At 42.8% G+C, this 23168-nt stretch overlaps 1 protein-coding gene across 3 annotated transcripts in view; it reads left to right on the top strand.

Annotated features, from left to right (window-relative positions):
* The first annotated feature begins 2499 nt into the window (after nt 1–2499).
* The window catches only part of LOC122548819 (transcription initiation factor TFIID subunit 4-like), a 126708-nt gene continuing 106039 nt past the window's right edge, over nt 2500–23168 (top strand). Inside the window, exons 1-6 of one of the 3 annotated variants that reach the window (XM_087986736.1) lie at nt 2500–3482; nt 9337–9491; nt 9954–10067; nt 11903–12022; nt 13659–13781; nt 14854–14943. In XM_087986736.1, coding sequence (XP_087842862.1) covers nt 2927–3482; nt 9337–9491; nt 9954–10067; nt 11903–12022; nt 13659–13781; nt 14854–14943 — 1158 coding nt within the window. In that variant the 5' untranslated portion in view covers nt 2500–2926. The remainder of the gene's footprint in view (nt 3483–9336; nt 9492–9953; nt 10068–11902; nt 12023–13658; nt 13782–14853; nt 14944–23168) is intronic. The other 2 variants (XM_043687625.2, XM_043687624.2) reach the window with 2 other exon arrangements.

Raw genomic sequence — 23168 nt, 5'->3', positions numbered from 1 at the left:
TGGGGGCAGAGTCCTTGTGTATATTTAAAACTGAGAAAGATAGATTTTTCCTCAAATTCCATAAGACCAAAAGATGTGGGAGCAGAAATTAGGCCATTCAGCCCATAAAATCTGTTTCGCTAATCAGTCGTGGCTGATATGCTTCTCAACCCAATTCTCTCATTTTCTCCCTGTAACTCTTGATCCGGTTGACAAATCAAGAACCTATATATCTCTGTCTTAAAATATTCTCAATGACCTGGCCTCCACAGCCTTCTGCAGCAATGAATTCCATAGATTCACCACTCTGGCTGAAGAATTTCTCCATATCTCCATTCTAAAGACTTGTCAGGACTAAGCACATGTTTTGTGATCAACAGTAGCATAGTGGTCTGTGGACTAGGAATTCATAGATCGAAGTTAATTATCAGGGAGATAAAACCCCATGACAGCAGCTGGGAGATTTTAAACTCAAAGTTTGTGCGAAGATTTGTAGCTTGGGTGCTCGTTGTTGTGGTTCTGTTCGCCGAGCTGGAAATTTTTGTTGCAAACGTTTCGTCCCCTGGCTAGGCGACATCATCAGTGCTTGGGAGCCTCCTGCGAAGCGCTTCTTTGATGTTTCCTCCGGTGTTTATAGTGGTCTGTCCCTGCCGCTTCCGGTTGTCAGTTTCAGCTGTCCGCTGTAGTGGTTGGTATATTGGGTCCAGGTCGATGTGTTTGTTGATGGAGTTTGTGGATGAATGCCATAAAATTCAGACACGCAGACAACAAGCAACATGAATTCGACTGGGACAACACTACAATCATAGGGCAAGCCAGACAGAGAACAGCCAGGGAATTCCTAGAGGCATGGCATTCATCCACAAACTCCATCAACAAACACATCGACCTGGACCCAATATACCAACCACTGCAGCGGACAGCTGAAACTGACAACCGGAAGCGGCAGGGACAGACCACTATAAACACCGGAGGAAACATCAAAGAAGCGCTTCGCAGGAGGCTCCCAAGCACTGATGATGTCGCCTAGCCAGGGGACGAAACGTTTGAAACAAAAACTTCCAGCTCGGCGAACAGAACCACAACAGATTTTAAACTCAATCAATTAAATCTTGTATCAGGAATGGTGTTCACAAAGTTATCGCTGCCATAAAAACCAGTCTAGTTTACTGATGACTTTTTTAAGGAAGGAAATCCGATCCAGCCTGCATGTAACTCCAGACCCACAGCAATGTGACTGGCTGATAATTGCCCACTGCAATAGCTGAACAAGACACTCCATTCAAGTTTTGAAGAATGGTCCCTGATCCTGATATGTTAACTCTGATTTCTTTCCACAGATGCTGCCAAACCTGCCTCCACCTCATTTCCAGGTAAGTTATTTCATATCGCTGAGTTTAAAAACTTTTATCTCTCATCAAACTTGCTTTATTGGCAGATCATTTACATAGAACTATAGAAATTGGGAACAGGAATGGGCCATTCAACCCTTTAAGTCTGCTGCATCATTTAATATGATTATGGTTGACCATTGTGCATAATACCCTAAGAGACATTTACCCCGAAACATTTAACTCTTTTTCTGAGGCTGGCAGGCCTGTTTAATTTCTCCAACATTCTCTTAATTTAAACCTATGCTCTCTTATTCCCATTTTTCTCGTCACCTCTTGATCCTCTACCACTACTACTACCATAGTTGCCTTCAGGTCTATGAATCCACATGTGCCCCACTTACTCCACCACTGCCTTCAAGCAGGGGCGTGGCTCACTGTGGCCCCACCTCTCGGACACGCCTCGACTTGACGGAACAACGCATGCGTATTTGCACAGGGAAGGTCGAGTGATGTCGCCGCATGCGCATTCAGCATTCGTACGGCAGGAGTGACGGCTATGCATGCGCAATCAGCAGGAGCGACAGCAAAGCATGTGATGAAGGGCTTTTGCCCGAAACGTCGATTTTCCTGCTCCTCGGATGCTGCCTCACCTGCCGTGTTTTTGTAGCACCACTCTAATCTAGACTTTGGTTTCCTGCATCTGCAGTCCTTGTTTTTAGATCAGTGGTGCTGGAAGAGCACAGCAATTCAGGCAGCATCCGAAAAGCTTCGAAATCGACGTTTCGGGCAAAAGCCCTTCATCAGTTTTAACCTAACAAAGCATGTGATTCACTATTCACACGACATTAGCGGGCGGGGAGTGTTCACTATCCACACCATTCGGAGATGCCGGTGTTGGACTGGGGTGTACAAAGTTAAAAATCACACAACACCAGGTTATAGTCCAACAGGTTTAATTGGAAGCACACTAGCTTTCGGAGCGCTGCAACCACCTGATGAAGGAGCAGCGCGTAGAAAGCTAGTGCTTCCAATTAAACCTGTTGGACTCTAACCTGGTGTTGTGTGATTTTTAACTCTCCACACGACGAGTAAGCGGAGTGACGGCAATGCATGCGCATTCACTCTCCACACGGCATGAGTAGGCGGAGTGACGGCAATGCATGCGCATTCACTCTCCACACGGCATGAGTAGGCGGAGAGTGACGGCAATGCATGCGCATTCACTCTCCACACGGCATGAGCAGGCGGAGTGACGGCAATGCATGCGCATTCACTCTCCACACGGCATGAGTAGGCGGAGTGACGGCAATGCATGCGCATTCATTCTCCACACGGCATGGGATGGTTATCTGCGCGTGCGACATAGTGCTCATCACGGCAGGCCCATGGTCTGCGACTGCGCACTTCACGGCGGTAGCGTCATTTTAAAGATGGCGGCGCCGGTGCGGCGGTTGCTTTGAGGGAAGAAAGCGGGGGGTTATGGCGGCGACCGCAGGCTCGGCCCTGTCCGTGTCCCTGACCGTCCGGCAGGGAGAGCGAGCGGGTACCGAGTGACCCCGGCTGGTGGGTGGGGAGCCAGACAGGAGGCCCCCCCACCCTCTCTCTCTTCCCTCATGCCCACTCCGAGTGTCCCGCGGCGAGAGGCGGAGAGCGGCGGCGGCCTTCCCGTCCCGGCCTCCTCCACCCCCTCCAACAGCAGCAACAACGACAGCGACAGTTCCCGGGCCGGCTCATGCCCACCGCCGCCGCCTCAGAACGGGCCTGGGCCTGGACCCGAGCCCGGGCCAGCGGGGACACCGGCCAGCTCTTCACCCGCCGCCTCCCTTCCCCAGCCTCAGCCGCCGGTCCCGGCTCCCTCTCCTGCACCGACCCCTCTCCGAGTCATGCCGCTACCGGAACGTCAAAATCAGGCCGGGCCCTTTTCAGGAGGAGGAGGAGGCGGCGGCGGCGGCGAGATGCCTCCCTCCCCGGCGTTGATGAAGACCGCGGCGGTAACCACCAGCACGTCGGCGGCGGCGGCGGCAGCAGCAACCGGGAGCCCACTCCCAGCCTCCAGGGCTCCTACTGTCACCGTCCAAAGGATCAGTGTCTCTTCCCCGCACATCAAAACCTCTTCCCCGCTCAACCAGGTCACAGTCCCCCTCCTGCAGAACCTCCAGGTGCCAGCAGGTAAGGAAAGAGTAAACGAGTCTGGGCACTGTATTTGTGCAAGTGAAAATGATCTCTTAACACGCTTCAGCATAGTACTATCCTCAGCACGTGGCTGCAAGGGGGTGTGTGCTTCTTGCACATGGCTCTAAATCTCTATCCCCTCCCCCTAACTCAACGTGAAGTCTTTGGTGCAAGTCTGCAGCTTTTAAAACGAAAATAAAACACACCATTTCTACCTTCTAAAACCAAATCGAGTTGCCAAACCTGAACTTATAATCTGTGGTTTATGCGGTCATTTTTGTTTTTACTTCTATGTGATATTAGGGCTAACAGATTTTCTAGCTACGATTTGGATTTCCTGTAATGTTCTTAATGTTTGAAGTTGCCTGGAAAGAAGAGTTAGTGAACTTTTCACACTGACTTGTATTTTGGAGATGTTAAGACTGCATAAAGGTAGGATTTAAGGAATGAACTGATTTCCTTATGAGGAACGGTTTGACATGTTAGGCATGTATTCTCTGAAGTCCAAGGTAACATAATTGCAAAATATAGGGAATCCCTGCCTGACTGATGAACACGCACTTAGGAATGTGATCCCATGTTGTGGTGTAATTTTCAAGATCTGACATAGAAACATTTCCTTTATATTGTGTTGTATTGTATCTCAATTTGTGTACAAGTCAAGTTGCAAAAGGACTTCAGAACAGAACCAATTCACAATCTAGGGAACAGCTTTCATAAGATCCTGGGAGTTCTTGACTGGCTGGATGGGGAAAAGATATTTTCATTATGAGAGAATCTAAACTCAGGATCATAATTAGAAAAATAACCACTCACCCACTTAAAACAAGGATGAGGAAGCTTTCTTAGCGTTTTGAATTCTAAGAATTCTCTTCCTGGAAAGGGAGTGGATACCTAAACTATAAATATTTTTGAGCAAGAAGTAACTAGATTACCAATGAGAAGAAGGATTATCAGGGGTATGTAGGAATGTAGAATTGAGGTTAAAGTCAGATCAGCCATGATCTGTTGAATGAACTGAGTGCCCCTCTCTTGCAACTTGCTCATGTGAATGTCTTGAGGGAGATTTAAGGATTCCCTTGAGCCTGGAGCTGGGATGGTTGAAGATGCAGCTAGCAGCCAGCATTTTGGAAGGGGTTCAGGGCTATTAGTGATTTGAAGAAGGGAAGAGTGAGACCCACAGCTTGGTTCATGTGTGGGGGGAGTGGTCGATGTTGCGCTTGGTGCAGTTGAGGTGAGTGGTCCTGAGGTTTGTGTTACATGTAGCAGCTTGTCAAGGGTAGGCATTTCAAACTGAATCGCTTTGGAATGGATGGGCATTCGTGTACAGGAGTGATGGAACAGAGGACTTACATGTACACCTTAGTTGTTTACAGAAGCAGGTTTACTGGGCATGAGTACTACTGCCTAAATCACAGCATTTTCTGTAGTTGACACATGCCCATACTGCATCCTTAGGGGGATGAGTTAGAAGGCCCAGGTTTAAGTCTAACCTTCACCAGAGTGGCCAATCAAAACACATTCCATTTTCCTTTAGAGTAATGAGCAGTCCCTGGGCCATGGCCTTTTGTACAGTAAAAACATGAAACCTTTTCTTTATTGGTATGGATGCTTGTGATTGAAAGCTGAAAATTGGCTGTTGACACTAAACTTTTTTCATCTGTGTTTTGGGTGCAGATGTTTTACACCAAGGGCAGCACGGTGGCTCAGTGGTTAGCACTGCTGCCTCACAGCACCAGGGTCCCAGGTTCGATTCCAATCTCGGGCGACTGTCTGTGTGGAGTTTGCACGTTCTCCCCGTGGGTTTCCTCCGGGTGCTCCGGTTCCTCCCACAGTCCAAAGATATGCAGGTCAGGTGAATTGGCTGTGCTAAATTGCCCATAGTGCTAGGTTCATTAGTCAGGGGGAAATGGGTCTGGGTGGTTTACTCTTTGGAGGGTCGTTGTGGACTGGTTGGGCCGAAGGACCTGTTTCCACACTGTAGGTAATCTAATTTAATCTAATAATTGTAATAAGCAGACATAGCCTTATAGTAAGCTACGCAACACAAACCCTGATGTGGAGGGTAAAGTAAGATTGCAGCTGTTTGACTTGAAGATGTATGAGTTTTCATTGCAGCATATATGAGATTAAACTTGCAATGCAACAGCGTCAGACTCTTTCAAGATCATGGTGCTGTGTCCGGGTACCACTGCTCTTTGTAGTTTTTCTCCATGCTGCTATCATATATTTGGTAATCGCGCTAAAGAGCATGATTATTATCCACCTAGGGAGCTCAGTGTCACTGGACGTTGATTCTGCGGGTCCTGCGCTCGATCTGAGAGCTGCACCTCTGACTGCACATTTGGCAGGTAATTCCTGGGGGTGCTGCTGCTATATACTGAGTGACTCAATTGAGTGTATCTACCTGCACTCCAGAACTGGTAGCTTCTGTACTCTGGAAGCTGAATTCAGCAATAGGTTTGCCAAGGCCAGAGCTGTCGTCTTAAAGTTGAGTGTGAACTAACACAAGTTAACTGAAATGCAAAGTTTAGTGTATGCCAGGCATGTGTTCTCAGTACCCACCTTTCCAGCAGTGAGACATGGATGACTTATTAACTGCAAGAAAAGCAAAAGTATCTCAAACCTCTTCTGCCTCAGACTAAGGCAAGTTATCTCCTGTCGGGGTGGGGGTGCTGAATGTGGAACTTGATTAATGTGTAGGGTGTTTTGTAAAATTTACTCATGGGATGATGGTATTGCTGGCCAGTCCAGCATTTATTGGTCATCCCAAGTTCCCCTTGAGAAGGTGGTGGTGAGCTGTCTCCTTGAAGTTTGTGCTGTAGTGCTGTTAAGGAATGAATCGCAGGACTTTGACTCGGCGACAGTGAAAGAATGGCAATATATTTCCAAGTCACTATGGCGAATAGCTTGGAGGGGAACTTGCAGGGGCTGGTGTTCCCATGTATCTGCTGCCCTTGTCCTTCCAGATGGTAGTGGTCGTGAGTTAGAAGATGCTGTCTAACGATCTTTGTGTGGTTGTGACTGGGTCAGGGCAACACTGTGAGCTGAATGGTTCCCCTGCTATTAGCGTATTTTAATGATCTAAGTGTGTATATAGGAGGTATTGGCAGCACGGTGGCACAGTGGTTAGCACTGCTGCCTCACAGCGCCAGAGACCCGGGTTCAATTCCCGCCTCAGGCGACTGACTGTGTGGAGTTTGCACATTCTCCCCGTGTCTGCGTGGGTTTCCTCCGGGTGATCCGGTTTCCTCCCACAGTCCAAAGATGTGCAGGTAAGGTGAATTGGCCATGCTAAATTGCCCGTAGTGTTAGGTGGGGGGTAAATGTAGGGGTATGGGTGGGTTGTGCTTCGGCGGGTCGGTGTGGACTTGTTGGGCCGAAGGGCCTGTTTCCACACTGTAATCTAACCTAAAATGTATGTTCAATAAGTTTGCAAATGACATGAAAGTTGGTGTTAAATATTGCGGAGGAGAGCTTTGGATTATGGGATGATACAAATGGGCCGACAGATGGATTGAACAGTTGCAAATGTAATTTGATCCTGAAAAATAGGAGGTGATGTGTTTTTGGAGGACTGACAAGGCAAGGATGAGCACGTTGAATGGCACGATTCTAGAATGTACAAAGGATGAGCGGGACTGTGTATGTTCTTAGATATTTGAAGGGAGTAGGATAGTTAGATAAGGTGGTTAAGAAGGTATGTGGGATACTTGCCTTTAATAGTTAAGACATTTGCAAGGGGGTTATGATGGAGCTGTGTCGGATTTTAGTTAGGCAACAGTTGGAGTACTATGTGTAATTCTTGTCACCACGTTATAAGAAGGATATGATTGCATTAGAGAAGGTATAAAACAGATCCACCAGGGTGCTGCCTGGGCTGGAGTGTTTCAGTTAGGAGTTGAGGATGGATTTTATTGAAGTGTACAAAGCTCTGAGGGGCATATATAGGGACAAACTTGATCCCTTTTAGAGAAGTCAATAACTGAGAGTACAGTTGTAAGGGAAGGAGCAGATTTAGAGGTGATTTGTGAAAATGGGTTTTCACTTAGAATGTCTGGGTACCTGGAACTTGCCAAAAATGATGGGGTGGGGGGGGCAGGAACCCTCGACATTTAAGGTTAGCACTTGAAATGCCATAGTACTTGACCCAAAGCCTATATGCTAGGGAGTGGGATTAGAATAGAGTAGTATGTGAACGCAGGCTTCAATATGAACTCCATTAAATCAAAACAAGGTGCTCAGCAGGTCTGTCAGCATCTGTGGAGAAAGAACCAGTTCATTTCAAATCAAACAGGATTGTGTTTCACCTTTTTAAAGAATGCAAAATCTTGATAGGAGATGGAGAGATTTTTTAAAAAGTTATGACGGAAGCCTGCCTGCTGTGAAACTTTATTCTGTAAGGAAACTGCAGAACTCAGTCGCTTGATGCGTGTTTCCTGTCTTGTTATTTTGAGCTGCAGCTCATAATTGGGTAATCTGAGCACATTGAGCTTTAAGAATGTCCTGTTATTGACAGCCACCAAAGGGACTTGTTATGTCCACATGATAAAGCAGTTGATATTGGTTTGTTTATGGCATCATTATTGGCGCAAACCACATCATCGTGTCACTTGCTCTTCACTTTCTTGTTGGAGTCATGACTTCCCACCTGGATTTTCTCCAGAGCAGAACATAACGTGCTAAATGTCTGATCATTAAAATTGTTTGACAAACAGCTACCATCAAAATATGATAGGAAAATAAAGTAGTCTCCTGTTTCTAACTCCCCTCTGAGGCAATTATGTTTGCAATTTTTCATTTTAGACAATTATTATTAAGTGAAAATTGATTCAGTTTGCTGATGCTTTGGGTGCAGTGTTCACTGACACACTGAGCAGTACAACTTGGGATTTTGGATTTCAATACCTGGTTCAAACTACTTGATGAATTGACCTCAAACGTGTCATTTAGAGGGATTCCTCTGCAAATGTGCTTAAGGTTTACTCAGAATCCATTAAGGGACAGAAACTAGTGACCTCTCAAGTGGTGGTGCTGATGGTGAGGAGTGGACACTGAGTCGTCTTCTTACTTCACCCAGTTACCGCTGGGATTTGCCACTGAAATTTAGACTTGTGAAAGATGCCCACATGGAAGAGGTTCTGAAGAATGGATGCATTGCCCATGTTTCTGCTTACTTTGTACTGTCAGCAGTGGCTCATCCTGCTCTTTGGATGCTGCCTGACCTACTGTGCTTTTCCAGCACCACTCTAATCTTGACTCTGATCTCCAGTCCTCATTTTCACCTTGGTAACACGCTTGCCTTGGAATCAAGAAGTTTTGGGTTTGAGACCCTCGAGTCATGACACTTTGTTTGAAGCAGAGCAGAGAGTTCTTCACATGTGCTGACCGATACATGTCCTTCAACAGATTGTTTAATCGTTATTACATTGTTGTTTGTGGGAGCTTGCTGTGCACAGATTCGTTACAGTGTCTCCTTCATTGGAATAGTGACGTAGGATTTTGTCAATAATAAAGTGTTTGGGGCATCCTAAGATTACCACAGTAAATGAGTGTTTCTCATTACAATGAGAACCAAAATTGGGAATCTCTTGCTGGCAGTTTCTGCGGAGTCTGATAATCTGCGACCCTCAGTGGCCATTCTTAAACTTCATGAATATTGTGGATTTTGGGATCAGATTTGCCATTACGGCAGACGTCTGGGTTCCTTTCCTGCTTGGGGTGAGCTAATGTTACAATGATGCTGGTGTGTACTTAACAGAACCCAACGTGCAATTAAGTCAATTTTCAGTGGTCAAATACAGTTTTGTTTTAAGTGTGTCGTTCTGAGGCTTTGTCTGTTTCTTTACAGGCATGGTGCTTGTTCGAAGTGACAGTGGACAGTTAGTGTTAGTTCCACAGAAAGTCATTGCTCAAGCCCAGGCTAAAGCCCGAGCACAAGGAGCTGGAAACCTCTCATCTGCAGTGTCTACTGGCACACCCTCAGTCCGAATTTCTACCATACAGGTAAGGGAGTGTTTGCGTTTATGGCAATCATCTTAAATTGTGGGACCCATTGGCTAAGTTACAACATCACTGGACGCGTGGTGCAGAGGCCAAGACTAAAGCTGTGGGCACTGCTTCAAGTCTTGTCTTAGCTTCAAGTCTTGTCACAGCAACTAGGGGAGTTTAGGTTTCGGTGAATGAAAACATGGGCGGGGCAAAACACCTGGTTCACTAATATCCTTCGCGGAGGGCAATCTAGCATCCTTATCTGGTCCGGCCAATGTGACTCCAGACCCACAGCAATGTGATTGGCTTTTAATTGCTATCTGAAATAATCTAGCAAGCAACTCCGTTCAAGGGCATGTAGGGATGGGCAACAAATGTAATGCTCACACCCCATGCAAGATGTAAATTTTGTTTTTTTTTTCCTTCCTTTTTTGTGCCTTTTGATTATTTTGTCTTTTGGTGGATTTGTAATACTAGGCAACTGGGACCCAGAGGATTCCCAATCAAGTGAAAACCTCTACCCAGCAAATGAACCAATTCCAAGCTGGAGGCCAGACAAATGCTGCACCACAACGCATCACAGTCGTGCAGGTGAGAGATTTTTTAGGAGACAAATGTCATGTGAAGTGGTTAAAGTAATAGGAGCAGCAAGATTTAGGGCCTTGTCTGCCATTCAATAAGCCTATAACTGATCTACCTCAACTCCACTATCTCGCACTATGTCCACACTCCTTAATTTCCAAGTATCCAATCAATCTCTGTGAGCAGGTCTCTTTTTGTATTGTGGTCATGACCCTCCCTCTGAACAAGGTGGCTTGGGTTCAAGACCCAGCTGCTGCAGACGTGTGTAGTAGCATCATTCAACAGGTTAATTTAGAGTACTGCAGCAGAATCTAGGTTCTATAGCTCAATGTTTAGAGCATTGGTATTGTAAACCAGTGGCTTTGTACCCACTGGCATCTTTCAGGATTTTTACACCACCTTCAACTTGGGCTCTTGTGGTACAGCATCCTTACTGCTGAGCTAGGAGCCTGGGTTCAAGTCCCACTTGCTCCTGGCGTGTGTAATTAGATCTCTGTATATGTTGATGCGAAGATATCTCTGAATGATCTCTGGTTTTAAGATTCCACTTGGTGAGAGATTTCCAAGGTACACAACCCTTTGCATGAAGGGATATCTCTCCATCTCAGCCCCAAATGATCAGGCTCTCATCCTGAGATCACAATCCTGTTATCTGGATTCTCTAGCTAGAGGAATGGTGTCTCAAAACAAAAATATATGGTTTTATTTATATTTACGTATGTTGATCTCAGTTTGAGTTTGGATTTTAATGACATATGGTGTTTGGTCTATTTGTGTGAGGAGGTTTAATAATTAATTAGGCTCTTTTTTTTCAGAAACATTATTTTAACCACTGTGCCAGGGAGGCAGATGATTGAAGGCCTTCAGTGTTAATGAAAGTTGGTTTATACTGTGGGAATTTTATGACGAGATGAAAAAACATGAAACTATCAGTTTAACAAAAGCCTGCAAGTTTGTTTTCATAAATAATATTTTGAATTCAGTTTGAAGAAAACCTGGCTGTGATCAGCTTTACCTGAAAAAAGGAGAATGTTCAGAGCAATTAAATAAGGGAAGGAGATACCTCAGTACAAGTCTTGTCATTTGTAAAACATTCCAAAGTTTGGAACTCTACGGGTTATTCAAAGATTGAAGTAGCCAAGGCTGTCAGATTTGAAGAGTCAGGGACTCACAGGACAGGAACTGAACAGAAGCATTTAATTAAAGCATCCATATTTGATGTGGAAGAAACATTCTCTGGCTTTAATTAACTGTAAAATGATGTTGGAGAGCAGGTGGGATTTTACTTTTCTGGGAATTTGAAATTCTTAAAATTCATTCTCAGGATGAGGCTGTCACTGGCTAGGTCTGTTTTGATTGTCCATCCTTAATTACCCAGAGGGCAGTTCAGAGCCAACTGTATTGTATTTAGCTTGGTTTGTTTCCTTTTTTTCTTTCTTTTTGCACAATAAACTTCAGTTTTATTGGTAAAGCTGTATCTGCAAACTGTGTGCTTATGTTTTAGTGAGACCTCCAGGTTAAATTAAGAATAAAGATGATGCGAACAATGAAGCTAGATTCCATTTGCTAAAACAGATCATAACAGTAACTAGCGCCCTTTTAGGGAAGGAAATCTGCCATCCTTATCTTGTCCATATCCACACTCGAAGCAATGTGGTGATTATTTAATTGGCTTCTTAAATGGATTTGCATTACGACTGTATTGCAGGGTACTGAGGACAGGACAGTAAATGCTGTCTTGCCAGCGAAGCCCACATCAATTGAAAGAAAAAATAAAAAAATAAATTGCATGATTTTGTGTTTGTACTAACATTTAATTGCTGTCGTATGTAACTGTTATTAAGCAACAGGCTGCAGGTGGAGCAATTATGCCAAAGACTGTATCAACGATCGTCCAAAAGCAAACATCGGCACCTGCAGACCGTTCCGTCACTGTGCCTGTTGTGCAGACAACTGCTTCTCCGGTAAGGCTTACTGAATGGAGCTGAAATTCAAGGCATTCTTTCTTGGTGGCTGAAAGGTTAAGAGATACGTTCATATAGTGCTTTACATCCCCACCAGACATCTCAATATATTTTATACTCCGCTAACCACTTTTGACGTGGTGTCAGTATTGCAATTTTCCAGTCTGTACACTGCAAACTCCACAGTGCGTCAGGCCACAATCTGTTTTGTGATGTTGATTGCGATATTAACATTGGCCAGAACATCAGGGAGAATTTTACTGCCTTTGTTCAGGAAAGGGCCACGGAATCTTTTATATCCACCTGAATGGGCACTAAAGTTGCACCTACACTTCATATGAAAGATGGCACCTCTGATAGGCAGTGCTCCCTCAGTTGTGGGCATGACGGTTAAGCCTTGATTTAAATGCTCGTGAAGCAGGACTCAAAACCAGCGACTTGTGTTGTGAAGTGAGCCATGGCTGACATTAAGGTGGCTGAGTGAATTTTCTCACAGTGAGGTAAGTGCTGTAAGATGCTTGGGAATAGCAGCTGAAACTGGGTCTGCAGATCTCTTTCAACTTCACCATCCTGTTTGCCCATATTATCTCTTCAGCTGATTCAGTCCGAGTATAGTGGTATAAGCAATCTCACTTCGGAATGAGAAGGTTGTAAGTTCACAATCAGCTTGAGCACAGAAATTTAGGCTTGCAGCTTGGTGCATTACTGAAAGAGCTGGTGTCATTCCAACAAGAAAACCTTTTGAACGTGAGTAGGGGTCAGTTCTCCCCAGTATCCTGTTCAATACGTCTATGATCAACATAATTATAAGAGGAGAAGGAAAATCTGATTACTATTGCATTGGTCTTAATGGGATCTTGCTACGTGCAAATTGCCTGCCTCCTTTTCTGCATCACAACAATGAATGCGCTTTATTAGGTATAAGGTGCAATAGTATTTTCTTTGGTCATGAAATTGTGATGTAAACAACTATCCCATGTTTGTAGAACTTCATAAACAGTCTAACATTTGATGTGATTCCACAATTGGACAACATTTGTTAAATAATCCTCTTTGTGTGGAAAAATTATGCTGACAGCCAATTTAGGATTGTCAGTCAGAGTCTGGTCACGATTATTACTCTTTGGTATTCGCATGTTTCTAAACTGACTAGGACACTTGGTGGCTTTCTTGTTTGTAGTTTTCACCCTTCGTCGTTTCAGTATCACTATGTCGGTGGTTTCAATATGTATCTCTTGTTATTTGGTAACCCGAGACATGGTAGTACTGTTCTGCAGCCTTGCTTCTCAGCAGGCCCTAACTGTTTCAAGCTCATGACCTTACTGACTCCATTGCCAGAGAAAATGGTTCAGTTGTAGGGGATGCAGTGCAGATCCCAAGAATAGTACTGGGGCTAAAAGGGTTCATTTATGATAAAAGGCTATTTTATATGCCTAGATTTGAGTCCTTTGCTGGTTAAAAATGGAGATGCAATCCCAATCCAATTGTTTAAGATGGTTTGAAGTGTGACTGGGCTGATACATAAACTATTTATTTTGCTAGAGTGATTCACATCTAGGGAGAGCGTGGCAGCTTATCAAATATTACTTCAATTGGTCTTCATACTGTTTATACACCATTCTTTTTCTTTCTGTAGGAAACTTTGGAAAATGTGAAGAAATGCAAGAACTTCCTTGCAACATTAATTAAGCTGGCTTCCAGTGGTTCTCAGTCGCCACAAATGTCTAGTAACGTGAAGGCTTTGGTGCAGAAACTGTTGGTAAGGTTATTTTCATTTTGTCATTATAATGCCTTTTTTGATAACCTTGCAAGTAATAAGTGATAAGTAATCTGGATATTGCTGAAAAAGGAAGTTCTGCTGAAACTTCTAATCTTGCACACATAGGACAAATGCAAGAAAGCCAAATTTCATAACATGGCTCACTTGTGCTTGAGAGATGACATGCATTCATACACGGGAACCCACTCTACTCATTCTCTACAAGCTAAAGGGATATGTTTGAGACTTAGGTTATTTTTAACTATCTCAGACCTAGGACAGCCCATGGTTTCCTGTTGTTTGAGCTGTGCTTTTCCGTAGAGTAATCAGAATTGATTTGCTATCCAGTCAGCTCTAAATTACTATTTTTTTTTTTGATTTGGCATGTGGGCATAGCATTTCTTGCCCATCCCTAATTGACTAGAACAATTGAGTCAACCACAGGCTAGGGGCATGGAGTTGAATGTAGGACAGGCCAGGTACAGACAGCAGTTGTATTCCCTAATGGAAATGAAGAAACCAGTTGGGTTTTTCCAATAATCAACAGCAGATTCGTGGTCGTCCTAATTCCTGATTTTTGAATTCAAATTCCACCTTTGTTGTGGTGGGATTTGAACCCAAGTCCCTGGAACACTTTTTTGAGTCTCTGGATTAACAGTCCAGTGATCCTACCACTAGGCTATTGCCTCCCCTTCCACAATGCCTATGGGCATTGCTGGAAAGTGTCAATATAAGCTGTCCGTCTCCAATTGCCCTGGAACTAGTAATATGCATATACGTTGGTTTAGAAATTTGACTAGAGGCCCTTCAATCTAACTTTGTAAATTTATCATGTGGGAAGCTTATATAAACATAACTTTCACAGAAGTTATTTCATTCTATATCAAAAATACAGATAGCCTTGTAAAATTTCTGATCTGCTGCTTGGTCTCTGACTGACTTGTACTCCAGATCACCCTTTCGGCATTCTTGTTAAAATGATGAATGGTTCTGAGCTAAGGTTTAGACAGCTTATTGTTTTATCCTCTTGTGATGTATGTTATAATTTGGAATGCAATCTGTTTTCTTTCAGGACGGAAAGATGGAAGTAGAGGAATTCACAGAACAATTATATAAAGAGCTTAAGTCCTCACCACAGCCTTATCTTGTGCCTTTTCTCAAGGTAACCATTGCATTAATGACCTATCTGTGGTTTTTAAAGCTTGCAGCTATTCAGCTTTGTGGGTAGATTAAGAGGAACAGGCCTAATTTGTCCAGAAGAATATGAGAAGTTTTGATATTCATATATTCAGAAGCATGATGGGACTGGACCCATAGATAGAGAAGCTGTTCCCATCAGCAGAAGGTTCACAAACCAAGTGACACTAATCAAAGGTGTTTGGCAAAATCAGGGATGGTGACGAGAGGAAAAGCTTTTTTTCCATGCAGTGAATGTTTAATATCTGAAATATGCTGCTGGGGAGTGTGGTAGAGTGGGAGATGGTGACAAAATGGGGGTGTCCCTGAACCTGTAATCCAGAGCCGTGGAACCCTTGGGTTCAACTCCCACAACACACACTGTTGGAATTTGAATTAAATTGCTCAATCTGAAATATATAAACTTCATCTCAATAATTGTGACCAGGACAGCAATTTTTGGGTTGTCCAGAAAACATGTCCTAATCCACTCTAGCTGATGTGTGACTTCCGACCCACCGTAATGTGGTTAGTTCTTAACTGCCCTTTACCCTAGAAATCTCCTTGGTTCAAGGGAAATTAGGCAAGGGCAACAAATGCTGACATCCAGGTTCCATGAAAAATAAGACCAAAGAGAATGTAGATTCAGTTATGGTTTAATAACAGAGAATTAATCATTAAGGTAAGCTCGCAGAGCTGCAGGGAGGGAGGTGGAATAGTACCATTCAGTTGGTCATTTCTTGTGTTGTACTCATTCTGTGATTCTGCTTACACAAACACCTTTCGTGGTTCAAAAGCAGCTGCAGTTAAATATTAAAACAAAGTTGAATGCTTAGGATTTGGATTGCTGCTACCTGATATGGTGATGGATACCAATTTAATAATTGCTTTCAGCAGATATTGAATATATACCACAAAGGGGAAAAAATAGCAGTGACTGTAACTAAATGGGCTGCTCTTCATAAAAACCAGCACAGACTTGATGAGTCAAATGGTCAACTCCTATTCCATGATTGGTCACTGTACAATGGACTGAAGTAATGTGAAATGTTTCCATGTGACTGTCTTGAGTTCCAAGGCGAGTGATATCATGGGACAAATTTGATAGACCACCTATTAATCTATCATCAAAATCATATGCTCTTTTTTGATCAGTTCTAAGTCTCGCAGTGTTGATGCAGATTGAATTGCATGAAATATGCAAGAATGTTATTTTGCTCTGACTGTTAGATAACTTTTGCACATTGAGCATCCTTCATTTTGTTCTATATTTTCAGTCTTGAGTCCAGGCAAAGCCCAGAAACACTGCAATGAAGTTGCTTTTTATTGGCCTCCCAAGAATCTATTAAGAATACTTTTTGCAAGCTGCCCTTCAGTTTGTCGATAATTTCTTGAGAGTAACTTTCTGAAACCTATCACTGAGTTAATTTACCTAGTTCCTGCTGAGAATTTTGAGCATTTGCTATTGCTGAGTCAGATTTCCAGCATACATGGTGTTTTGCTTTTGAACAACGGCTTGCATTTTATAGAGACTTTAATGTAGTAAAATGCTTCAACAACTTTTTGATAGTTTGTACTGCGAAGGTAGACTCTGGACCACTGTAGAATATATTGGGACAGTTGACCAAAGCTTGGCTTGGTGGTGGATTTTAAAGAGCATGTTGAAGGAGGAGAGAGGTGGGGCGGTTTGTTGGCAGATTCCAGATATTGGATGCTAGGCAGCTGAAGGAACAGCCTCTGGTGGTAGTAGCAATTAAAATGGTATGCAAGAGGCCAGAATTAGAGACAGTTGTTAATACAAAGCAGATCATCTTGCTTTCCCATAGCATTAGCCTTTTTTCTGTTTCTCAAACATGTGCCGTCCTTTCTGTCAAGTGCTATGATAGATTCTAAAATTGTTATCCTACCACAGTGATTGTTCACTTGACTTATTCTGCTTGTCCATTTGATCTGATTGTCACATGCCTCCAAACTGAAGTTTTTATCAAGAATCCTTTTTCATAATGTTTTGCTCCCCTTACATTAAGGGGGACTTTTTAAAATGGAATGATCTTGTAAGTTCAGAGTTCATAATGCCTTCTCCCTAAACATTGACAAATGCCATGGTAAATAACAAAATATCACGAACTTGAATATTACAAACAATTTAACTAACCTACCATAAACTGCAATTAATGTTTTCCCTCCTGTCACGTTTCACCATTAAAACTTCTGTGTTGGCAAATTGACAACTGTCATGTTTCACTGATGTAGCGTGCTAGAAGTAGAGTCCTCCTGCTCCTGAAGTTGTCACAACAGTTAATTTTTTAAAAATCAAATTATGCACAATTTCCAATCTCCCATGTCTTTTTTAGAACCAAGTTAACATAGCATGTAAGTAAATATGCTAGTTTATAGGTAAACAATGATGACCTTCAGCATATGATTCTACCAAATAAAGCTCCTAACCACATTATAAACTCTCCCTCGTCCATAAACATGAAAAAATATGGGTATTATGGGTGAAAGGGAAACCAGTGATCTATGTACATGGAATGCTCTGAGATGGTACTTTTACTGATTTGACTGCTGCTTCTCCGTTTTCCTCCAGATGCTTGCTGGGGGCACAGTTCTCACTTATGAAAGGTCTCTTACCTGTTAACTAAATGTCACATTTTATAGCAACTACTGTTGGGAAGATTCTTTATTTTCTTGGCTTAAAGTAGGGAAAACTCCTGAGCAGGTTGAGATCTGAGGTCTTCTTTTGTTCATAGGTACCTGAACAGCTTGAGGGCTGTTCAATGGCACAGTTATTGCCAAGCAGAAGGCCTTTGTAGTCATTAGTCCACGCCTGAAGTCAGCTACTTTCTGCTGGCTAAGTCTCTGTTTGAACACACACTTCGCTCCATTTTGTCTACTTCCTATTGCTGAATCAGCAGCTTTGTAACCATTGCTCACAATGAGTGCCACATTGATTGCATGTTTCAAAAACAAGTATCCTTCTTTTTTTTTTTCTTTATTCATTCGTGGGATGAGGGCATTGCTGGCTAGGCCAGCAGTTATTGCCTATCCCTAATTGCCCAGAGGGCAGTTAAGAATCAACCACATTGCTGTGGGTCTGGAGTCACATGTAGACCAGGTAAAGATGGCAGTTTCCTTCCATAAAGGACATTAGTGAACCAGATGGGTTTTTCCAACAATCAACAATGGATTCATGGTCACCATTAGATTCTTAATTCTAGATTTTTGATAAATTCAAATTCCACCACCTGCCACAGTGGGATTCGCACCTGGGTCCCTGGATCAACAGTCCAGCGATAATACCACTAGGCCATCGAAATGAAAGCCATTCTTTTTCTGTTCAGTCATAATCAAGCACACAGAAAAATAAAAATACATCGCCTTTACGTAACCCCCACATACAGCTGATTGTGGTAATTGGAATTTAAAAGTCCAACTTGCTTTGAGCTTCAAGTCCCAACTTTCCTGAAAATTAGTTTATTTTGTTAGTGGTGGATTCACTTTCGTTCAGTATCTGCCGTTTCCTGTGATGTCGTGCTTGTACATGTGCAGGTCCTTGGTTAAAAGTTTGTACTTTGCTTGTATATTCTTCATATTTTTAAATAATTGCACAGTGTGGACTCCGGGATAGTAAACACACAGCTCAGAGATTCCACTATTTTGTCTGGTTAATTACGGATTGCTGGAAAGCTATCTGGCTTATTTGTACTGATTGCTATGAACTGGAATCCAAGGAAAAAGCTCCTGTAATATCACTTCTTACCTCATGGCATTCAGCAATTTTCTTTTGTTGTTCTTTAAAGCCAGACAGCAGAATGTCATTAGAGTTTTCACTGTTGTTGGAATTCAATGGAGCAATGCATTGGAAATCAAGCCTTGCTATTTACCTGAGTCGACACACAGGTTAAAGATTTTCAAAAGTGTGCAAGGTTCCTCATTTTTATTCCTAGTTGAGTGAAAACATGAAGATTTCTATGCTGAATAAGAATCACTATTTATTACAATTAATTAGATTCTAGCCATAGGTAAACAGCTAAGAAAGCTTAACATTTTTTAATTTGGTTCACAAATTTTAATTTCTTTTTACCTTTCATTCTCCCCTTGAATTTGAGCATTGTCTAATTCTTCTCCAGCAAGAGGAATTATTGCCTTCTACTTTTCTATTCCCCTTCAAATATTGTTTGTCTCTTTTTATCTTTTGAGTACTACTGCTATGCCTTTTGCCATAGGTGCTCATTTTTTTTTGTTTTTGATTTTCATTTTAATTCCCTTTAAGTGCCATTCATATTTTCTTCCTCGCTTGATGCTCCAATGCCCTGCCAGAGTTGGAAAGCTGAGTTTCCAGCTCTGTATTTCTTGGGAAGTTTGTCTTCAGCAAACCAACGTTTATTCCCTACTTGAGTTTACCTTGAACTTGATTGACTCATTCAGCCTCTTCAGAGGAAAGGTTCAATGGTTTTGCTGTGGGCCTGCAGTCACATGAAGACAAGACTGGATAAGAGCAGCAGATCATCTTTCCCTAAAAGACATTAATGATACAGATGGGGTTTCGCAACAATCAACAATGAGTGCGTGCTCTCTGTTAGCCTGGTTTCAATTCCAGATATTATTGAACTCGACTTCGATTATCTCCTGTAGTGTTTATATTGTCTTTCATTGTTCGTCACACCAAAATGCATCTTGTTGGTTGCATGTCTTGGAGATTTGTTTCATTTTCAGTTTGGGATACTAGTGGTAGGATATAAACCAGACTGCTGATGACTAGGGGAGCAGTGCAGTAGCTAATGAAGTTAATTCATCCTCTTGATGTGAATATTTATGCCAAGGTTGGAGGTTATTGCCCTGGGAAGGGGAGATGAGCAACTGACATGAATCACTGCAAGCTTTGTTTTTGGATGCACCTGAATAGTTAGCTAAAGGAAATTGCTGGAACAGTTGTCATTTTGAAGAACAACCTGATGGCTTCATGGTTGCTTTTGAGGGGGAAGGAGGAGCAATGGAAACTAAATTCAAATTTGTTTAACACAATGTCGAGGTTTGACCATCTTAACCATACTATTAGCTCAAGAGAGTCACTGCTAAGCTGTGAATACTTGGGTGGGTAGGGGTTCAACCATCAGAGGGGAGTGGAGGAGGTCATGATGTTGGAAAGGCTAGCAGAGAGAGAGAGACAGACAGACTGGGGAAGAGCATTCCACTGACTGACCACCCTACATTTCCATCTTAAATGGGATACTCCTTTATTTTAAAATTCAGCTTGCCAATCTAGACTACTCCCTGGAGGAAAATTCCTCTCCGCACCCACCCTGTCAGACCCCCTCCGAATGTTATATGTTTCAATACGATGATCTGTCTATCATCTAAACTCCAATCAGTTTCGACCCAACTCCTCGACCTTTGTTCTTTGCCTACTTTTTATTTCAAATGAATAGTGTCTCAGTTCCTATTCAGTGGCAGTAGAGAGCACTGTTTCCACAGCTCACTGAGAAAAGTCAGTGGTACAAATCCAGCATTACTGCATGTTAACAGCAAGCATTTTTTTGCTGTAGCTTAAGTGAGTTCTTTACCGTTCCTGGATCCTGTTCCTGCTTTTTGATGCAGGCTATCTACTTAAATGTTGTAGGTGTGAAAATGAAGAATTGAAAAAAAATCTCTAACATTGCATCTCGTTTAGAAACATTATTGAAATATGAAAATATGATTAGGAGAGATAAGAAATGAAAAAGAAGGTAATTAGTGTCTATATTTTTAGCGTTGACTCACTCCACATGTAGTAGCTTTTAGTTAGTGGTGTTAATCCTTTAAATTTTTTGGAATGTTTTTGGGAAACTTATCCAGATGGGGCCAGAGTGGCAGGAAAAGTTCATTCAGCCTCTTGAATCTGTTCCATGTGAGATGAGTTCGTGGATATTCTGTATCTGAACTTTACGTTTACTCATGAAGAGCATTAGTAGCCTAGGCCCACAAGATCTATTGATCTGATTTAAAATTAATTGAACTGGCATCTATTTTCTTTTGTGGGGGTGAGATCTTCATCTTTACTATTCTTTGCAACAACTATGTTGTTGTGTTGCATTGACCTAGGTTCTCCTACAATGGATATGCGTCTGCCGTATCAAGTGTGCACAGGAATTTGGAACAGGAGTGGGTCAGTTGCGCTCCCAAGCTTTCTTTTGTCATTGAGAGATTCTGGGTTATCTGACTGTAGCCATAACTCCATTTTCCTATCTTCCACATAACCCTTGATTCCCTTGTCAATCCAAAATCCATCCTAACTTGTCCTCAAATGATCCAGCCTCTATAGCTGTTTGGGGAAGAAATTTTCACTGACTGATCTCCCCATCTCCCTCTTAAATGGAATAGCCTTGATTTTAAATTGTGCTCTTCAGTTCCAGACTGCCTCTTGGGGGGGAAACCCACCTTGGAATCTCCCCTGTCAATCCCCCCTCAGAGTTGCATGTTTCAATATGATCATCTCATTCTTCTATGCTCTAATCTAGACCCAACCTTTGTTCAGAAGATAATTCCTTCTGCCCAGAAAGCAGTTGAATAAAATTTTTCTGAACTGCTAATAATTCCTTTCGAAAACTGGGAAAGAAATCTCAATAGAATCACCCAGTAAAGGTTCTACATTTGTGGAATATAACGTTTCTGGTCTCCTTATATTTTAATCCTTTTAGCTCTGGTTACATTCTCGCAATGGACTTGACTAGGAGATGACCTCATATTTATAAAGATGGAGCGGCACAGTGGTTCACTGGTTAGCACTGCTGACTCACGGTGTCAGGGACCTGGATTCGATTCTAGACTCGGGTGACTGTTTGTGTGGAGTTTACACATTCTCCCTGTGTCTGTGTGGGTTTCCTCCAGGTGCTCTGCTTTCCTCCCACAGTCCAAAAACATGCAGGTTAGGCGAACTGGCCAGGCTAAATTGTCCATAGGTTAGGTGCATTAGTCAGAGGTAGATACAGGATAATAGGGGAATGGGTCTGGGTGGGATACTCTTTGGAGAGTCGGTGTGGACTTGCTGGACTAGGAATTCTATCAATTTGCATTTGTCGTGCAGTCACTGTTTAAGCATTGGCCAGCTAATGCACAGCAACATTCACTAACAACAAATGGCTTAACATTGACCTGATTAGGTCCTTAACGGTTGTGTTTCTTGTGAAGTAGATGTCGCTGCAAGGCGATTGTTTATTGCCCATTTGTAATTGCCCTCGAAAGTTGCTACTTGAACTGCTGCAATCAGTGCAGCGAGGATTTCTGCATAGTGCTGTTAATGAAGGAAGGATTTTGGCTCTGCAACAGTGAGGAGCAGCTATTTGCACAGGGCGAGGTTTGAAGGAAAGGTGGTCCCGTACATCTCGTGCTCTTGTTTAAGTGGTAGAGCTCTCAGGCTTGGAATGCCCTATTAAGCCCATGACCTCTACTATTTGGACAGACACTGGCACCAGGTACATAGGGCTGCCTTTTCTTCAAACTTTGCCCTGTGCAAATAGCTGTTCTCCAGCGTTGCTAGGCCAAAATCCATCTTTCATAGCACTGTACAAATATCCTTAATGCCTTGGGGAATTGCTGCAGAGCATTTTGTAGGTGGTACGCTGTACTGTTGCTGCATGTTGGTGATGAGTGCGAGTTGAAGGTGCCAGATGTTCTGCCAATGAAAAGGGCTGCTTTTTTCTGAGTGTCCTGTATTTTGAGTATTGTTGGCATTGCAGTCATCGGGGTCTGTACCTTGTAGATCACATGACAGTTTAGATTTGGGACATTGATATCCCTGTTTGCTAATGTGGCGTGACTAGGGTTATTAAATATAAGATATTTATTTAATAAATCCAGTAAGAATTTGGAAGAAACCTCATTGCTGAGTAAAATGAATAAGAAATTTGTTCCTCTGTGAAGTAGTTAACTCCAGCACCATGGGTATATTTTCAAAAAAAGATAAGCGACAGGCAGAAAGGGTTAGAACAGGAGGCGGCCATTTGGTTTGTTGTTGCTGTGTAAACTACTTGGAAGTTGTTGCTGGGTATTCTCATTTTGTCTCCAGAGCCCTGAATGTTTCTTTTTCAACCACGTGTTCCGTTCCACTTCTGGAAGTTAGTATTGAACCTGTGTCCACCACCCTTCGAGACACACTGTCCCAGGTGGTTGTAGCTCTGTTTTGTGTTGTTTTCTGTCCTTTTCCAAAGAGAATTGGATAAATACTTGTTT

The sequence above is a fragment of the Chiloscyllium plagiosum genome, unplaced genomic scaffold (assembly GCF_037043375.1).
Source record: "Chiloscyllium plagiosum isolate Xiang-an unplaced genomic scaffold, Cpla_swu_hap1 HiC_scaffold_4, whole genome shotgun sequence".
NCBI classification, from domain to species: domain Eukaryota; kingdom Metazoa; phylum Chordata; class Chondrichthyes; order Orectolobiformes; family Hemiscylliidae; genus Chiloscyllium; species Chiloscyllium plagiosum.
This window is presented reverse-complemented; position numbering and strand designations above follow the sequence as displayed.